The sequence below is a fragment of the Podarcis bocagei genome, assembly GCF_964188305.1.
Source record: "Podarcis bocagei genome assembly, chromosome: 6".
NCBI classification, from domain to species: domain Eukaryota; kingdom Metazoa; phylum Chordata; class Lepidosauria; order Squamata; family Lacertidae; genus Podarcis; species Podarcis bocagei.
This window is the reverse complement of record NC_138130.1, coordinates 96138823-96158704: the sequence shown is the minus strand read 5'-3', so window position 1 is coordinate 96158704 and position 19882 is coordinate 96138823. Positions and strand designations below refer to the sequence as shown.

At 45.1% G+C, this 19882-nt stretch overlaps 1 protein-coding gene across 1 annotated transcript in view; it reads right to left on the bottom strand.

Moving 5' to 3' along the window:
* DLG2 (discs large MAGUK scaffold protein 2) overlaps window positions 1-19882 on the bottom strand; it is a 907935-nt gene that overhangs the window by 77132 nt on the left and 810921 nt on the right. Inside the window, exon 20 of the mRNA XM_081196960.1 lies at window positions 12640-12754. Coding sequence (XP_081053086.1) covers window positions 12640-12754 — 115 coding nt within the window. The remainder of the gene's footprint in view (window positions 1-12639; window positions 12755-19882) is intronic.

Sequence of the window (19882 nt, the reverse complement as noted above, 5' to 3'; positions counted from 1 at the left end):
ATTTTCAACAGATATTTGACCCGGTTTTATACATTCTTGCTATCTGTACTGGTGTAATATACCATCTGCACAGCATTTTCATGTAGTTTTCTTTCAAAAGAGAACAGTCTGTGAATTTTAAATCTGTTTCCCACAGTTTCCCCCAATCTTCAAATTGTATATTATGTCCTATATCTTGTGCCCTTTGGATCATGACTGATTTCACCTCCTCACTCTTTTCTGGACTTCTAACCATATTCAGTACAGCAGAACATCAACATCTGGGGTGGAATTCTGAAGAGATGGATGCTCTTAGTATCTCTGCTAAACACCAGAGTCATATGACGTTCCTGTTGGTCAGTCTGTCCTCCCTGGTCAATCACATGAAACGCTTGTAGTTCAGTTATCCACACGATTGCATGGCAAGCGAGTGAGGGTGGAAGATCTAACCAAGTTTGGCACTGGCATGCCAGCTCCCCCGTTCGTTTCCCTACTTCTGAGAAATCTTCTGTCACATCGTGACCTTGGAGAGCTCAGGGATCAAAAACTCAGAAGCCTCTCAGACCATATTATTCAAAATCAATTATGTCTCCCAATAGCTGGAAGTAACAGTCCGACAGCAAACAAACAAGTCATCAGCCAGCAATTCAACATCAGTTCCTATCTAATTATCTTGCTGCGGACTTACATGAACCCCATTGCTACCATTTCACAGAACCATAGAGTCTTAGACCTGGACCATTCTGGCTCTCCTGGGGGAAGTGACTGTTCAGAAGCTCCCTGCAAAATTACTTTAAAATGATAGCTTTGATGGTCATTAGCCATTAGCCACATAGCACCCTTTTTGCTTCTTGGAAAAGCCCCAATGTTGATAAGCAATATGGTTCTTGATTCAAACAATGCAGATATAATAGTGCAAATTTAGAAGGTGAGTCACAATGGTTTTTAGTGTACATTGCAGTAAAGCATGCAAACTCCATTACATTTGGACCATATATATATATATATTTGTAAAAAGTCTATGGTTTCAAAATTTATGAATCTGGCTCACCATCCTCTATGTCTGAAGTCTGGATGGGGAGAAACTCAGTTTGGTTCAGATTTCAGTGTGAACCTAACTAATATGAATTTTCCAAAACCATATGTGAACCGAATCACAGCTATCCTTCGAAATTCACACTTGATGAAATGGTTCTCCAGGCGGAGAACATGTACAAAATGTTTATATTAGGGGAAAGCAGGCCAATACTGATGAAAGTAACATTTATGGATGCGCTGGATTAGGGAAAATTACATAGATAAAGGAGTGCATGAGAACAGTGCACTAAATCAATTCATCAATTCAGGGTCATCTAGTCCAACGCCCTGCAATGCAGGAATCGTTTGCCCAATATGGCGCTTGAACTCAGAACCCTGAGATTAAAAGTCTCCTGCTTTACCGACTGAGCTATTCTTGCCACACTAGGCATATGACTCTTTCTGCAGGATGAGTTGGGTGGCTGAGGCAGGAGACGGTTGCCCAGACTTCTGCTGTGTTGAGTGCATATTTAAAAGCAGGCCATCTGAAAACCCAGCTGTGCATTAGTGCATTCTTATTAGGAATTGTAGGTACCGATATCCCAAAGGACCAGAAAAGACTTTTTATGTATGCCTCCAGACCAAAGGAAGGAGCACAATACCACAGTATGAGTACTCTGTACAGTACTGTACAAGGGTAATACTCATGAAATTGAGCCCAGTTTTGTCTCTGGTCCCAACCAGCCCTTGGAAAGTTGCTCACATAGGATTGTGGCCCTTTCTCCTTGGGTAACCACAGAAGTTGGTAAGGTAAAGGTAAAGGTAAAGGTAAAGGGACCCCTGACCATTAGGTCCAGTTTTGACAGACTCTGGGGTTGCGGCGCTCATCTCGCTTTATTGGCTGAGGGAGCTGGAGTACAGCTTCCGGGTCATGTGGCCAGCATGACTAAGCCGCTTCTGGCGAACCAGAGCAGCGCACAGAAACGCCATTTACCTTCCTGCGGGAGCAGTACCTATTGATCTACTTGCACTTTGACGTGCTTTCGAACTGCTAGGTTGGCATGAGTAGGGACCGAGCAATGGGAGCTCACCCCATTGCGGGGATTCTAACCGCCGACCTTCTGATAGGCAAGTTCTAGGCTCTGTGGTTTAACCCACAGCGCCACCCACGTCCCTGACCCAGAAGTTGGACATGGGAGCAACAGGCCATTCCCACTGATGCATTCCAGCAACTGGTATTCAGAGGCATTTTTGCCTCATACAGTTATCATGATTAGAAGCCACTAGTTTTTATTCAGAAGAAAGAGACGCACTCCTTTTACTCAGAATGTAACTCCATGGGGCTTACTTCAAGGTTAAGTGTGCATAAAGGTGTTGCTCTCAAGATGTTGCTGGACTCCAAATCCCATCAGCCCTGGTAAGCATGGTCAATGGGTGGGGTTGACTGGGGATATAGTTCAGAAACATCTGACAAGCCAAAGCTTCCCCAGTACTGGTGTATATGTATGCACCCTTGCCTATTATCTACGTATTTTGAAGATTTGTACCCCGCAGGGGTATGTTTTCAGTTTGGAATGAATTAAAAACACAGCTTTTCAATGCTTTTCTATGTATTTCTCTGTAAAATATGCATTTTGCATGCTCCCCCTTTATATAATATACATATTTATGTGCAGCTTTTACATACCACCGTGCTGCAAAATTTGGAGAAGTGAGTAATCCAGGCATAGGCAAACTTGGCCCTCCAGATGTTTTGGGACTACAACTCCCACCATCCTTGACCACTGTTCCTGTTAGCTAGGGATGATGGGAGTTGTAGTCCAAAAACATCTGGAGGGCCGAGTTTGCCTATGCCTGGCATAATCCAACCATAAGCACATCTGGCTGACTGACCGAACCCAAAGGGTGCTCATCAATGGTTCCTCTTCATCCTGGAGAAGAGTGACTAGTGGGGTGCCACAGGGTTCTGTCTTGGGCCCGGTCTTATTCAACATCTTTATCAACGACTTGGATGATGGACTCGAGGGCATCCTGATCAAATTTGCAGATGACACCAAACTGGGAGGGGTGGCTAACACCCCAGAGGACAGGATCACACTTCAAAACGACCTTGACAGATTAGAGAACTGGGCCAAAACAAACAAGATGAACTTTAACAGGGAGAAATGTAAAGTATTGCACTTGGGCAATAAAAAATAAGAGGCACAAATACAAGATGGGTGACAACTGGCTTGAGAGCAGTACATGTTAAAAGGATCTAGGAGTCTTGGTTGACCACAAACTTGACATGAGCCAACAGTGTGACGCGGCAGCTAAAAAAGCCAATGCAATTCTGGGCTGCATCAATAGGAGTATAGCATCTAGATCAAGGGAAGTAACAGTGCCACTGTATTCTGCTCTGGTCAGACCTCACCTGGAGTACTGTGTCCAGTTCTGGGCACCACAGTTCAAGAAGGACACTGACAAACTGGAACGTGTCCAGAGGAGGGCAACCAAAATGGTCAAAGGCCTGGAAACGATGCCTTATGAGGAACGGCTAAGGGAGCTGGGCATGTTTAGCCTGGAGAAGAGGAGGTTAAGGGGTGATATGATAGCCTTGTTCAAATATATAAAAGGATGTCACATAGAGGAGGGAGAAAGGTTGTTTTCTGCTGCTCCAGAGAAGCGGACACGGAGCAATGGATGCAAACTACAAGAAAGAAGATTCCACCTAAACATTAGGAAGAACTTCCTGACAGTAAGAGCTGTTTGACAGTGGAATTTGCTGCCAAGGAGTGTGGTGGAGTCTCCTACTTTGGAGGTCTTTAAGCAGAGGCTTGACAACCATATGTCAGGAGTGCTCTGATGGTGTTTCCTGCTTGGCAGGGGGTTGGACTCGATGGCCCTTGTGGTCTCTTCCAACTCTATGATTCCATGATTCTATTCTATGATTCTATGGGAGCGTTGAGAAAGGCTGGAAATAAGTGTGCTGAACAAGTTGATCTCCCATCTGTAGTGACACAGCCTGCCCTGTACACGCTAAGCTTAATTTGCTATTCTCAGGTGTGCTGCCCCAGTAAGTAAGATTCAGCAGCCAGCTCAGTTGGCTTCTCTGTACATGGAATTGTGTTGAGGATGGTTGTGGTGTTAGGAGCCGTTCCAGTCCTGCATTCATGCACCCTGGGAAAGCCACCTCTAATTTGTTACGGATAGAGGTGCAGAGATGCAAACAGCCTGTGAAAATGACAGAAAGAAGCCTTAAGTACAGCCAAGGCAGAACAAAGGAACCTCCAGGGAGTGGCTGAATTAGCTGCCTGGATATTGTGCCTTCATTATGAGCTTGGCGGCAACCCCGCCTAACACAATAATGTCTATCACCTTCCTGAGTTGTTTGTTTTTTTTTAGCCTCCCTGTCACCCTTTTGCAGCCGTTGGCACTGATGGAAACTTCAGAAAAGCTGTTTGGAAAACTACACCCCGCTAACAAATGGAACATAAAAGAACGAGATGTGCTGTTTTGATGAAACATTTCCCACCGCTGACAACTTAGCCCCTTTGTTCTCTCTTGCAGGTGCTGCCGACTGTGTCCTAAGTGCATATTTAAAAGCAGGCCATCTGAAAACCCAGCTGTGCATTAGGCTCTTTAAATCTTTCAGGAACTTTGTGGCTGCAGCTACTGCCTTTTCACATTCTCCTCCTTTGGGTTGATTACTTTTATCCTTGCTGACGCTTCCCATCTGCAGGAGCCAGCAACTCACAAAGAAAACAGCCCCACCAGGGTACCAGAAAGTGGACAGCAGCTCCACTAAAAGGCTATTACCTAATTTAAATGTCCTCCTAGCTTGGAACGCAAGTCACTTGTGTGCTTCATCTGTCCCCCCTTCCACCACCACCCCCTGTCGCTGTTTCAGTATTTTAGAAGACAGGAGAACAAAAGAAGCAGTGCCCATTATTTCTAAAAGCAAGGCTTTTTTAAAAAAAACACACACAAACAAACTGAAATGTCTAAGCCCCAGAGTTCAAGCTGGTAGAAGCCAGATCAACTGCTTAAGGTTGCAGTTCAACATCCACTGAGCTGGAAGAAAGTTCCATTGAATGCAGTGGGACTTACTTCTAGGTAAACATGCGCAGGATTTCTCTGTGGGATTCCGAACCACAGGCATAGCCAATGTGGAGCCCTCCAGAAGTTGATGGACTACAACTCCCATCATCTCTGGCAAGGGCTGATGGGAGTTGTAGTCCAGCAACAACTGTATTTGTAACAATGAACGCGTCTCAAAGCGCTGAATTAGATGGAACAATGGCCTGACCCTTTATAGGCGAACATCATACGTTCAGTCTCCTAAAAATACTGTGGAACGTATAAAGCTTGAATGAAAAGAGCTGTAGCTTTGAGATTTCAAACTACGCCCACAACATATTTGGATGGGAGATATACCAAAATACCCGCAAACCACCTTTTGTGTATCTGTGCCCAGGGACAAGTGGAAAATATTGTCCACCATGTTCTGAATGAGCCCTCTGGGTATAGAGTGGTATATAAATTCAATTGATGATGATGGTGTATAATTATCCTAAGGATTGGTTTCTCAAATGAATTTCCCAGAGAGTTTTATTCCTTGAATAACTGGAAGAAAACAGGTATTTGTTGACGGGGGGAGAGGAATACAGTATATGTAAGGTTTCTACATTTGCCTTAGCAACCTGATGGATCTGACAAAATAACATGTGGTCTTCTTCGCTGAGGCCCACATAGGCTAAAATGTACTTCTATACTGTTGTATTTCTGTGATGGCAAACGACCGTTTCAATGCCGAACGGGGACAAGCTTATATTCACAGATACTTGCATCATATGCGTAACCTGTTATATACAAGTCTCCCGGTACCTGGCTAATTCTCTCCAAACCCAGGTGAGGTGCGTGTGCTTCTTGCTGTGATGTTTTCCCATGAACATTCTTTTGGGCCCAGGGACATTATATGTACTTAGTTTCTGTCAGCTGGCTTTCTATAATTTAATTCCCTGCTTTTCAATCAGTAAGACTCCCAGGGCGGCTCACTGGGCAATTAAAAATGTGCAAACAATAGAGCCGAAAACAAACAGCGCAAACGCAGTCCAGCAGCGCAGAAGACAAAAATAAAGCCAAGAGGAACTGAGCAGTGTGAGGGGAAAATAAAACAGAGCGGGGGCGGGGGCGGGGAGGGAACTTGTGACCTTCCAGGAGGCTTTGTTTTCCCCAAAGATCTACCGCATTTTTCGCTCTATGACACACTTTCCCCCTCCTAAATAGTAAGGGGAAATGTGTGTGCGTCTTACAGAGCGAATGCAGGAGGGAGGCTCTACTCAGCGCTCCCTTTACAGAGCTGCGTGGAGTGTGTGTGTGGGTCTTCGGGGCTTTTCCCGGAGGAGGGAGAAGGGCTGCCCTTCTCTCTGCCACGGCTCTTGGGGGTGCCTTTCTTCCGCTGTCTGGGAGAGGCTGCGCGTGCAGTGGCATAGCGTGGGTTGTCAGCACCCGGGGCGTAGCGTGGGTTGTCAGCACCCGGGGCAAGGCAAGTAATTTGCGCCCCCTAACCAGTGGATCTGGGTAGGGGCAGAGAGCTGCGAGTGCGAGCGCACCCCCAGATGTTGCGTCCGGTGCGGCTGGCCCCCTGCACCCCCCACGCTACGCCACTGTGCACATGGCTATCCCATAAGCCAGGACAGCAAGAGGCTATCCCAGAAGCCAGATCCCTCTTGCTGTTCTGGCTTCTGGGATTCACAATTTTTTTCTTCTTGTTTTCCTCCTCCAAAAACTAGGTGCATCTTATGGTCTGGTGTGTCTTATAGAGCGAAAAATACGGTATGCCTTTCCCAATGCAAGGCAGTGGAAAGATCTTCATTGCACCCCCAAAAAATACGTGAGGAGAGGGAAGAAGTCCACCCTCACCAATGACCCTTGGGTGTTTGTGACATTTCTCCCATCTTAATCTTTCCTGGGGATTTATGCTATTTTTCCCCTTAGAAGGGGCTAATTAGGCTTCCTCAACCTCAGCCCTCCAGATGTTTCTGGCCTACAACTCCCATGATCCCTAGCTAGCAGGACCAGTGGTTAGGGATGATGGGAACTGTAGTCTCAAAACATCTGGAGAGCCAAGGTTGAAGAAGCCTGGGCTAACCGCAGCCCCAGAATGCAACTGTGGGTGAATTCCTATAGCAAAAAGGAGGCAAACCAATCTCTTCCAGTTTCGCCTCAAGAAAAACAGGCCAAGTAATACGATTCTGTGTCGGTTGGTACGGCGCTCCAATAAAATATGTAATAGTCTGTTGCAATCACTGAGAAATGTTGGGATTGTTTGGTGTAATTCACTGCGTTCCCAGAGCCTGTATTCATGTGACTATTTTCTGACTGAAGTTTCCACCAGCTGTTAGTATAAGCTGTGGCAGTAAGTCTATTTTAAGAAGTTTGCTAAGTGCATGTACCGCCGGCAGCGCTGTGTTGAATATGCGCTGTTCTGGAAAGGGAGTCAAGTAGAAAGCTTCTAGCACCTGATTCCCAACAAAGTCACCCTCATATCAACTTCTTTCATCTAAAACCCAGGCATCTTGTACCAGGGTGGAAAGTTTTTTCATTTGGTAAAAGGCGAAAGATTTATACGATCTGAAGAGAAACCAGAGCAGCGAGAATTCTTTTGGCAAAGTATTGGAAGACACAAGAACTACCCACTCTGGAAGAATGGCAAACGAAGGTGATTGACTACATGGGTCTGGCAGAGATGACCGGCAGAATCCGTGACCAGGGGAAAGAGACAGTGGAAGAGGACTGGAAGAAATTTAAAATATATCTTAAAAACTGTTGTAAAATTGAGGAGTGTTAAGATGTTAAGGAACTAAGAAATAGAGAATTGCAGCTGAAACCAATAAGTCAAAGAAAAAATCTAATGAAAGTGATTGGTTTAAATTTGATTTAAGAAGTTGCTGAAGAAATGTGAAACAAGGATGCAGAATAGGGAAGGTATGGGGAAGTCCAGGAAATAAGGTATATGAAAATAAGGTTAAGAAATTATACGTGTTTATTTGTTTGTATGTTACTGTTATTGTCTTATTTATAGTTTGTTTTTATTATGTGTTTGGAAAATTAATAAAAATTATTTTTTTAAAAAAGAAAGTTTTTCATTTGGGGCAATCTTAAGAGTAACAATTTTCAAAATCAGAGGTGTTATCTTCTTAGGGACACAAATATTAGAGGAAGAGTGTGGCATAGTTCTTAGATGTTTGGACTCGCTCAGTGGTAGAGCACATGCTTTGCAAACAGAAAGGCCAAAGTTCAATTCCTGGCATATGCAGGTATTATTATTATTATTATTATTATTATTATTATTTGTATACTACCCTATACCCATAGGTCTCAGGGTAGTTCAAAGCACTTGACAGCCACTGCCAGCCAGTGTGTAGACAGTCGTTAAATTAGACAAGAGGGGTGATTGGGATGTCTATATATTCGGACCCCAAATCAGAAACTTTTCTGGAAATTGGTAACTTCTGGTACTCACAAGGCTGTCACCCCTTTATCCTCACAAATTCCTCCTAACCTTCGTGTCTCATTCTTCCAATATTTGTATGAGGACACTGAACCTCCGTTACGGTATTATTTGGACCCTGAGCTACTTGAAGAAGCCGGAGGTATAAATCTAACAGGCTGTGTATCCACCATGGATTTACTACCAGATCTTTCGGTTTGCATTATTTGGCCCAGTCTACACACCCTTCACGGGTGGCGGGTGGCGCTGGGGGTTAAACCACAGAGCCTAGGACTTGCCGATCAGAAGGTCGGCGGTTTGAATCCCCACAATGGGGTGAGCTCCTGTTGCTCGGTCCCTGCTCCTGCCAACCTAGCAGTTCGAAAGCACGTCAAAGTGCAAGTAGATAAATAGGTACCGCTCTGGCGGGAAGGTAAATGGCGTTTCCGTGCACTGCTCTGGTTCACCAGAAGCAGCTTAGTCATGCTGGCCACATGACCCAGAAGCTGTACGCCGGCTCCCTCGGCCAGTAAAGCGAGATGAGCGCTGCAACCCCAGAGTCAGCCACAACTGGACCTAATGATCAGGGGTCCCTTTACACACCCTTCAGAATATGATAGTAAAACAGATCATGCCACTCTAGACTACAGGCGGGGGAAATCATATTTCTGAATGCAAGGGGGGTTCACCTGACACCTTCATTGTACACCTTTAGGCGCCAGGCGAAAACGTTCCTCTTCGACTAGGTCTTGGGATGATTAACATCTTACACCCTTTTAAATGTGTTTGTGGGAGGGGGTGGCTAGAGGGGGGGGTTATTGGTTTGTTTTGTTCTTGTTTTTCTATTGTATTTTGTGTTCCGATCATGTATTTTTATGCTGTCCTGAGATCTATGGATGAAGGGCAGTATATAGATTTAATAATAATAATAATAATAATAATAATAATAATAATAATAATAATTGCTATTTGTAGTAGTAGTAGTAGTAGGAGTAAGAAAAAGCAGCACAGCAAGAACCCATCTGGTGGAGAAACCTTCCACCCAATGCATTAGTTTTCTAATTGTAGAGAGTTATGGATGTATGTTCAAAAATGGCATCCTTCACTTCCAGTAAGATGCAGTACAGTCTACGCTATTCCCTTTAGGGAGCCAGCTTGTAATGCAGTTTGTGCAAGCAGGCCTCAGAAACAAGATCAGGAGGTACCCTGTGGAGGTATCAAGGTCAGATCGCATGGCACATTGATAATAAGAACGCTACCAAACCTTACAAAGCGGTCTCTCCACTCCCATTATTCACAAGAGCTAGTAATCTGCTCTGATTCAAATGAAAGGCAAGGATCTCTAATTGCCACATTTAGCACCCTGTGTCAAATTTCAGTCCTTGCCTGAAAGGGAAGAAGAAAAAGCGCTCTCAGTGGTGTCTGGTGTTCGTTGGGACCAGTAGGGTGGAAGGCAGGGAGCACAGCAATAAGTGGAATCAGAATCAGTGACTACAGCAAATTTTGTCTCTTTCTTCCTCTCTGCTGAGCTCCAATCTGCCTTGCATCCGGTCTCTGGTACTTTCTCCAGAAGGAGCTGACCAGGGTTCTGATCACCTGCAACTTGCCTATTCTCTTTCTAAGTATCACCAGTACCCCTCTGCAGTCCTCACCTATTGGCTCTCTCATGCGCACCTACAGTCTATACTGGAAACCACCAATCCAGAAAGGGGTTTGTGAGAAGTAATAAAACCACCCCCTTCCTCTATATCACACCGTGCAACAGATTTTAATGGGAAGCTAATCCTGGCCGAAAAGCAGAGTTCAAAAGAGACACAGGCAATAAATAAATAAAAATGTGCCACATGGATCCAGAGATCAGAAGCAGAGTTATCAGCACAAGCAGCATTGCAGGGACTCTCTCCTGGACACTGCACAACTTATCTGTTCCTATAGGCAACAATGCCCACCATCGCTGTACATCCCCCACAGCACTTTTGCCATGCCCACTCCATACAGCATCACTCAGCTATCAGTGCACTGACTGCCCCACTGATGTTTTGCAAGAACAGTTCCCCATTAGTTCTCCTGACCCTTCACATCCAGAAGAAACCAAATTGAGATCATTAAGCCACACGCCGAGGTGCAGTTTTTCCTCCCAGCGGGGCATCCTCATTTCCCTCTCCCTGTCATGCCGACATATTCTTAAGAGCCCATGCTTAATTGGATCTTTGTAAGGTCATCATCTGAGTTAGTTCCACCATGAGCAATCACCACTACTAGGGGGTTGACAAATTGCCTTCCTCCAATTTGCAGTCTTCAAGATGGAGGTGGGGCGGAGAGCGGTGGAAAATGAGAAATGGACGTACTTAAGGAGGGGGTTGCTGTTAAGAAAGACTGGGGGCTGCCTCCCTCCTGCTCATCAAAACTGCCCAGAGTTTGTGCATAAAGTGAGAGAACCATAAAGCACGTCAAAGCTCTTAATTCCTTTCTCTCAAAAGAACCTCTTTACACATACATAATTTTTCATTCTGTGGAACTACACTAGCCCCTCTTGTATATGGTTACCAGATTGTTTTCAATGAATCCGGGGACACTTTTTAATTTTTTTTGAAGCTGAGTAGCAACAGGGAGTCAGTAGTGGGGATGGTGAGGCAAAAGACACTGGGCCCAAGCACACATGCATATTGTATAAAGGTGCAAAGCTCTTCTTTCACACCCTGTGAAACATAAATGTGCAGAGTGTTTTAAAAACTGGGCAACGGTACGCCGCGTGCCTGTGACTCCCGAGCCTCCCCCCTTTGTTTTGACAGATCAGGGGAGGATCGGGAATCACGGGCAGGTGGCTGTTGCCCAGGAGGGGCCAGCCTGTTAGCGCAGTTGGGTCTGGCTGGCTTCAGGAGCTGCTTGCTGCCATGGCACAGGAAAAATGGCGGGCACCACGGCAGCGAGCAGCTCCTGAAGCCAGCCAGACCCAACTGCGCTAACAGGCTGGCTCCGGGCTGCTGAGGCTGCCGCTGCCACGTTTCCCGGGGACAGATTTGTGATTTTGGGGACATTCCAGGGACGGAATTTGTCCGGGACAGATTTGCAAATCCGGGGACTGTCCCCGGGAACTGGGGATGTCTGGTAATCCTACTCTTGTAGTGTGTGGCAAATGCTATTCGGAAGCCCCCAGCTGTGGTGGTAGAATACATCAAGCGGGATTAGTGGCTACTGTAGAGCCTCTATGAGAATCCCAGCTGCTGGTGAACAGAAGCTGCCTTTGGCTGTAGAGGAGAACATACCCATTGTGGCAAGAAGCCACTAATAGCATCCATGAGTTTGCTCAACCCTCTTTCAAAGCCAACCAAGTTGGCGTTCATCACTGCCTCCTGAGGGAGTGCATCCCCTAGTTTAGCTCTGCACCCTGCCCTGTGGCCTCTATTTACGATGGATCTGGTTGCTGTGGGCTGAGGAGGAATTCTACCCTGCATGGAACCTGGGATCTTGGCATTTTGCCTTATTCATAGCATTCTGTCCTCATCAGTGTTCAATCATAGCATAACTGGTTCTGGTGGTGCACTAGCCAAGGGCTGTAACTAGCGGGTGAGCTCCCTGCATAGCCCCACAGGGCATCCTCTTAAGAGTCCTTGGGATTAAGGGCTGGTGGGTCAGCCAATCTCAGGACCAGCACACAGCTATGTTCCCAGGTTGCAAGTGACAGGCAGATCACCACTGGTTGTCCTAAAGACAGAGGTCTGACCCCCTATAAGTCAGCTTCCTGCATTCCTATGATCTCGGCACATGGGCAGACCTATAAGCAAAGAAGCACTCCTTCTTTGGGTTCCCAAGCCATTTAGAGAAAACGTAATCATGCTGTTTGCCACTGTCATATGAAGAGCACTGCAGGATCAGACCAAAGGCCCATGCTCTCTCCTACTGTGACCAACCAGCTGCTTATTGAACGTTCACAAGCACTCTTGGAAGTGAAACAGCACTCTTCTGTTTAAACATACTGCCTCTGATACTGGAAGTAGTATATATCATAAGTCACTTTGGGATGCCTCATGGAAAGCTATGATGATGATGATGATGATGAAGCCATTGTGGCCAGTAGCCTTTGACAACCTCATTCTCCATCAGTTCAATCTTAGTTCCATTTTCTCTGCTGATTTTTTGTGTGTCATTTTGTCATATTGCATCCCTACCTGACATAGAGGGAACGTTTCTGATTGGTTCGCAGGGAGCCCGACCCAGAACTCATGCTGTGATTCATCATCTGTTCACGCAGGTCATGGATTTTGGCCTCAAATCGAGCGTACTCTGAAAAATAATGCAAATAGATCAATCAATTAATGAACCCTTAGCAATCACCAGCTCATCATTACATCCCCCCCCTTTTCTTTTAGTGAGACTGATTAAACATGGAAGACTGTGATCACGATAAGTTCGGACCACATGCCAAGAATCTGGGCCAATTGATCAGTCTGCATATTTAAGGTCATTAAGAAGAATGTGAACAGTCCACCACGTTTAAAAATAAAATAGATATACAAAGCTTCTAAACAGCAATTGCCACGAAAGGAAAGGCTAACTAAAACCTCCAGCAAAATATCACACTGGAATTGGATAGGCACATGATAAAAGCTGAGTAACGGCAAAGTTTAATGGACTAATCAATTAAGTGATGGAATGAATCAAGACCTAATCACATATTAAGCCGTAATCACTAATGAAGATCTGACATCGATTAAAAATAGGGACGGCAGCAAGCAACGATTCCAGCATTCAGTGTGGGGGAAAGAACATAAGAAGCTCCCTGCTGAATGAGGCCAGTGGCCCCTCTAGTTCAACATCCATGAAAATCTGTTGTTTCTGCCCATTCACAGCCCCCATCTCCAGCCTATTGCTACCTTAATTGATTCAGTCTCTAGCTCCAAGGCTCAGGAAAGAGGCAGAAAGGCTGGACGCTCTCTCTGTCCCCTCTCCTAAATATTTGCATTGTACCCCCACGAAACACCCCCGTCTGGGGCTAAAGGGAGCCTAAAGGAGCGTGTGGTTGCACTCAGCTTGTGACCCTCTGGCAAGACTGGCCTACCTAGGCTGGCTGTTGCGGAAAGGTGGGAGAAATATATAGGCGTGTGCTGTCAGAGAAGCTTCTGGTGGTTATGAAGCCATCACTGATTCACACTTCACTTCTATGAAGCCCCACCTAGATGTGGGGCAGCCCCATGTAGTAAGGAACTGCAGCCTTCCTCAAAGTCTTTGCTATTCCCATTTCCGATGCCTGCTAGTGCAACCAGTGCATACAAAGATTATGTGGTCCATTGCAGGCAAAACAGTCCAATTGTGAGATTGATGGAGGACCATTGTTGCAACATCTACTTTGCATCTTCTTCAGGATCACTTCTGCAGTAAAAGAAAGCCAAATGGGCAGCCACTACATCCAAGCCAAATAACTTTCTTGTGCCAGCCATTGGCCGTGACAAATCTGAATAAAAAAGAACACAAGCAAAAGGGGTGTCGCGCTACATATAATGGTCTTTATTTAGATCTCTGTGTCTCCCTTACAGTTCAATGCTATACTGTCCAGGGTGATCTTTAATAATAATAATAATTTATTTATATCCCGCCCTCCCCAGCCGAAGCCGGGCTCAGGGCGGCTAACAACAATAAAACAGTACAAAAGTACAGCATAAACAACTCTAAAATCATTCATTATAAAATTAATTAATTCAAGCCACTGGCAACCATTGGGCCAGAGCTCCGCGAAGATTGCGGAGGGAGGGAGTCAGGCTGTGCCCTGGCCAAAGGCCTGGTGGAACAGCTCTGTCTTGCAGGCCCTGCGGAAAGATGTCAAGTCCCGCAGGGCCCTGGTCTCTTGTGACAGAGTGTTCCACCAGATCGGAGCCACAGCCGAAAAAGCCCTGGCTCTAGTTGAGGCCAGCCTAACTTCTCTGTTGCTTGGGACCTTCAAGATGTTTTTATTTGAAGACTGTAAGTTTCTCTGTGGGGCATACCAGGAGAGGCGGTCCCGTAGGTACGAGGGCCGTATAGGGCTTTAAAGGTTAAAACCAGCACCTTAAACCTGATCCTGTACTCCACTGGGAGCCAGTGCAGCTGGTATAGCACCGGGTGAATGTGATCTCACAGCGAAGACCTCGTAAGGAGTCTCGCTGCGGCATTCTGCACCCGCTGGAGTTTCTGGGTCAGTCTCAAGGGCAGCCCCACGTAGAGCGAGTTACGATAATCCAGTCTGGAGGTGACCGTCGCATGGATCACAGTGGCTAGGTCAGGGCGAGAGAGGTAAAATGGTGACTTTATGAGCCACTGAAGTGTTTACATCACTAAGAAGCCAAAGGACCTTCTCTGCAGGGAAGAGACATCTTTTCTGTACGGAGAATGGTAAGCCTCCTGAGTCCAATGTATAGTGGGCAATGTAGTAAACTGTGCAAGATGTCTTCCACCTGTGGTTGCTCACATATACAGAGTCTGTCTTCGTACAGTACCCTGTTATATTGTCCATCTAGGATGCCAGAGGGCATAGCTTGAAAATGCAACTCAGTAAAAGTGAATCTAAGTGAGGCTGGCTTGAGATTTGACAGCCACTACACAAAGTCTCTGTGTCTTCATATTTTCTTCCTTATCACGTTAGGTAACATTCCCTGATATCACACTGACTAAATGACCACAGGAAAGAACCAAAGTGGAGAAATTAAGTAACTTACACACTCTACCTAACTAAATGCATAAATCACGTTGTCATTACATTATTCCAACCCATTCATTTCAATGAAAAGGCAATGCAATGCATACTGGGGTGGGTGGGTGGTGGAGATGGAAGCCGTGATCAACTACATATCATTTGCAGACCAAAAGCAACCGCGGGAAATACCGATCGAATTTGCTGCACTGATTTCCGTTCCGGACATAGGACATGGGAGGCATAAGCAAACATCAGCAATTTTTGTTTCTGCTTTCGTTGCAATCCTTTGACCTCTCCGTCAGCAGGTTCCCCATCACTTCCCTGCTACATGGAGTGGCGTATCCACTGGCCCCACCCTGGTCCCACTAGCCTGGAGATGTACTAAATCAGTACAGTGGTACCTTGGTTCCTGAACAGCTTAGGTGTCAAAGAGGGACAGAGGCCAGTGTTGCCCACAGCACCCCTGACCATCATGCAAGACACCCCAAGGTACCATGGCACACTGTTTGAAAACCACTGCATTAGCCCATAACTGGCAAAATTTGACCACCACAATTGCAACTGCGTCCCTGTGGCTTTGTTCTAAGCTACACTATTTCAATGATTTCGAATTCCTATTCTCCCCTGCCCCCTACTTTTTCACCATCTGCAGCATTTCCAGGTTCAGATGGCAGCTCCGGATCTCTGTCCACAAATCTCCTATCATGTGAGAACATTTTTATTTGAAGGCTCATGAAGAGAGTACTCTTGAGCATGTACTGATAGACTGCCCTCTTCCCATCACCACCAAGGCCATCACCTTCCTCACGCTAGCCTGTACGTGCAAGGAGAGAACAGTCCTTCTCTCTTTCTCATTCTGAAAGTCTTAAGAGCTGAACTTCACTTCTACAGAAAGCTTGAAACTCATTTCCAGAGGACTCTCTTTGTAACATCTGAAGTGGCTCATTGTCTGTACCTTGTCCCTTGACTGCAGATGTTCTAGCTAGCTAGCTAGCTTTAGTTCTATATAAAGATCTTTCATTTACAGAACAGCCTTTCTCTTTAATAAATAATGTAGAAATTCCATGCAAGTAGACGTGGGAGTTGACATCTATATTTAGACTCCGATGGGCAGAGTGAGGAGTAAGATCAAAAAGCTAAGTCTCGGATAATGCAGCATCAGATGATCGGCAGTTTCCATTCTAAGCAGAACTGAACTCCCACATGAACTTGAGCAATACAGTATTTCTTTGCTCTAGCCCCCCGCCCAGCCCAGTTCACGTGGATACACCTTGCGAGACTGCATTTCTGTTGGAGGATGTGCAAAACCTTTCACTCGAGCTTCAAGGTTATTTCTTCCTTCTTATATCAGCATGACACCACACATTTGGAATACATCTTTGCAACAGTGGATTTGAAATTTCCGTAACATGGATCCGAATCACTGATACACAGGGCCTACAGTAAGTCTTAAGAGCCACAATTGTGCAGCATGTTGTATTCACTTTGTTTTTCAAGGCTATTTCTCCTATCTGGCATTGTGTGGTCAGAACATTTATCTGCAAAACCGGATCTGAACAATTGCACAAATCACCGTTTCACATGGCATGTCCAGAACTGAGCACCAGGTTGATCCTTCAAAGGGACAGTTGCATATTTTGCTGTTTTGCAACTTTGAACCCACTGATAGGCATTTAGGTGCAGAATTCCTAAACCCAGAACTGGAGCACAGCTGAGTGTGAATTTCAAAAAGATGGCTGTGCTTTAGTGTTCCAATTGTTTTAAAATGTGAAAAGTTCAATGTTAAATGCAAACTGTCTCTCTTCCATCCCTGATCACAATTGCCTGAGCTGAGAAGGTGCTCAAAGGATTTTTATTCTTTCATTCTTAGCCTTGCAGAGCCACTCTTCTGCACTAGGCTCCAGTTGGCGGACTTCAGGACTCTAATTAAAAACCCCCGAAGATGATCTTGCAAGTCTGAAGTCTGCCCACTGCTGCTGCAAATAATGAAGCCGATTTCTTTTCAGCGTGGGAAGGGAGTTAGCCACTGAAGCAGCCGAAGGATCTTGTGACAGGATCACCCACTTAAAGCGATATTGCTTTCTGAATTTATCCCAAACCAAGATATTAAAAGCACAGGATATCTGATGGAGGTGCAGGGAGGGAACTGAGATGCATAACCCTGTGATGACAAAGCACATTTTAGTGACTGAATCAAATTGCTATTTCTCGTTCCCTTCTTTCCCATCTCCTCTTCCCTCTTCCTGGATCCATTTAAGTCAGGGCTGGGAAAGCTGGTGTTGGAGTCCAATGACACCTGGAGGGTCACAGTCTGCCCATTTGTGGTTCATGGAGAAGGGCTGGAGCTCAGTGGGACAGCATCTGCTTTGCATGTATAAGGTCCCAAGTTCAACCCCTGACAGCTCCAGGGAGGTCCTCAAGGAGGGCACAGATCTGCATGTGTTAATTTAGATATATAGCTGCCAATTTAAAAAGGAGAAAAACCATAGGTCTGACTGTAGTGGGGACCAGGGGACCACTTGGCTCAATGCATGGTCTAGGTGCTGCTAATTGTACAATGATTCTTCAACATCAACTTCGTTGGACTGGTCATCTTGTGTGGATGCCTGATGATCACCTTCCAAAGCAACTACTCTATTCCGAACTTAAAAATGGAAAGCGTAATGCTGGTGGTCAACAAAAGAGGTTTAAAGACTGTCTCAAGGCAAATCTTAAAAAATGTAGTATAGACACCGTCAACTGGGAAACACTGGCCTGCGAGTGCTCCAGTTGGAGAACAGCCTTTACCAAAGGTGTCATGGGCTTTGAAGACAATGGAACTCATGACGCAAGGGAGAAACGTGCTAAGAGGAAGGCACGCTTGGCAAATCCACACCGTGATAAACTCCCACCCAGAAACCAATGTCTGCACTGTGGAAGGATGTGTGGATCCAGAACAACGATGGCTTTAGCAGGGTTTTGGGTGCGACACTCCTCTTTTGTTTATTGAAATATTTCTAGAGCATACTTTCATTTTAAAAAAAATAAGCAGATACTCAGCGCCATGTTCTCTGAGCTATAGTGAACTGTAAGAATTGTTTCCCAGAGTTCTACATTTATTCACTATTCAAGGCATATATATTCTACCCTTTTGCCTCAAAAGCTCCTAGAAAGGCTTACAAATCTGTAAGAAAAGCACAGTCTCTGCCCTTAGGATCACAAAAGACACAGCATGAGGGGGAAAAAAGCGAGGAGGAAGGAAAGGGGAAAGAACAGACTTAGGCAAATATATATATACATTATTAATGCCACAAGGCTCTTGTAATGACCAGGTTGTATGGAAACAAGCTACTTGCTGTTCAAAAAGTAGGGGTAGAGGTAGCTTGGACTGAAGATGGAAGCTTCTTCGTCATTAAAAAAAAATGTTATTTCTTGTAAAAAACACTTTCCATTTAGTAAGGTAGGACATCCCAGAGAAAATTTTAATGACAAAAGCTTTTTAAAGAGGCACTGCTAACTGGGCTCAGTTAGCATCAAATAAATCATTTCACTACTATTGCCACAGACACAAACTGTTCCCCCCCCCTCAAACTAATCAACAAAGATTTACGGCATTTTCCCCACTTCTAAGATGGTTACTAGTTCAGGGAGGGTTCAGATGTAATACCATGCTTCTATAAGAGGCTGAATTTGGAGGAACATAGATAGGAAATTATGGAATGAAAAATCCAGATATAGTTTCTATGAAAGATGCACACCAATAGGAGCCTAGTGTCTTCGCTATGAATCTTTCCCATTAAAACTGCGCTATGAATCTTTCCAATGGAAACTGCATTGATGTTCCATTCTGACGTAGGTTTTTTAAAAAATGTGTATCGCTCAACATTTGTCGTTCCATCATTATTCTTGTGGAAGCAAATCTCTTTATTTTAGAAACTGTCTTTCAAATAGAACATGACCTTATTTGTCCAAGATCCGCAGGATGTGTGTTTGCACAGAGGCCTGCACAAACAGAATCAGGTTACAGAGGACTCAACAAATTTGGACAAACTGAAGTTTCAGATCACCAAGGTCAAGGTCAAGGTTGATTCAGTGCTCTGGTCACCTATGAATTCACAATGATGTCAACAGATACTACAACAGGGATATTTAAAGTCAATGTGAACAGTTTTTGTTTTTTTTACTGCTCTCTTAAAATTTTGAAGTTTTGATTCTTTTCAAAACTTTTGATTGGAATTCTTATTTTTGTGTGCTCTTCTCTGGGCACAGTCATCTAGTTTTACTCAGAGTAAACCCACTGAAAATAATTAACTGGACTGAGGGGATAGAAATCTTAGACGCGAGAAGCTGGCTTCAGTAAGCCAGTGTAGCTTAAGGAATAATAATAATAATAATAATAATAATAATAATATTTTTTATTTATACCCCGCCCATCTGGCTGGGTTTCCCCAGCCACTCTGGGCGGCTTCCAACAAAGTATTAAAATACAGTGGTCTGTTAAACATTAAAAGCATCCCTAAACAGGGCTGCCTTCAGATGTCTTCTAAAAGTCTGGTAGTTGTTTATCTCTTTGACATCTGGTAGGAGGACGTTCCACAGGGCCAGTGCCACTACCGAGAAAGTGCTCTGCCTGGTTCCCTGTAACTTGGCTTCTCGCAGCGAGGGAACTGCCAGAAGGCCCTCGGCGCTGGACCTCAGTGTCCGGGCAGAATGATGGGGGTGGAGGCGCTCCTTCAGATATACTGGACCAAGGCCGTTTAGGGCTT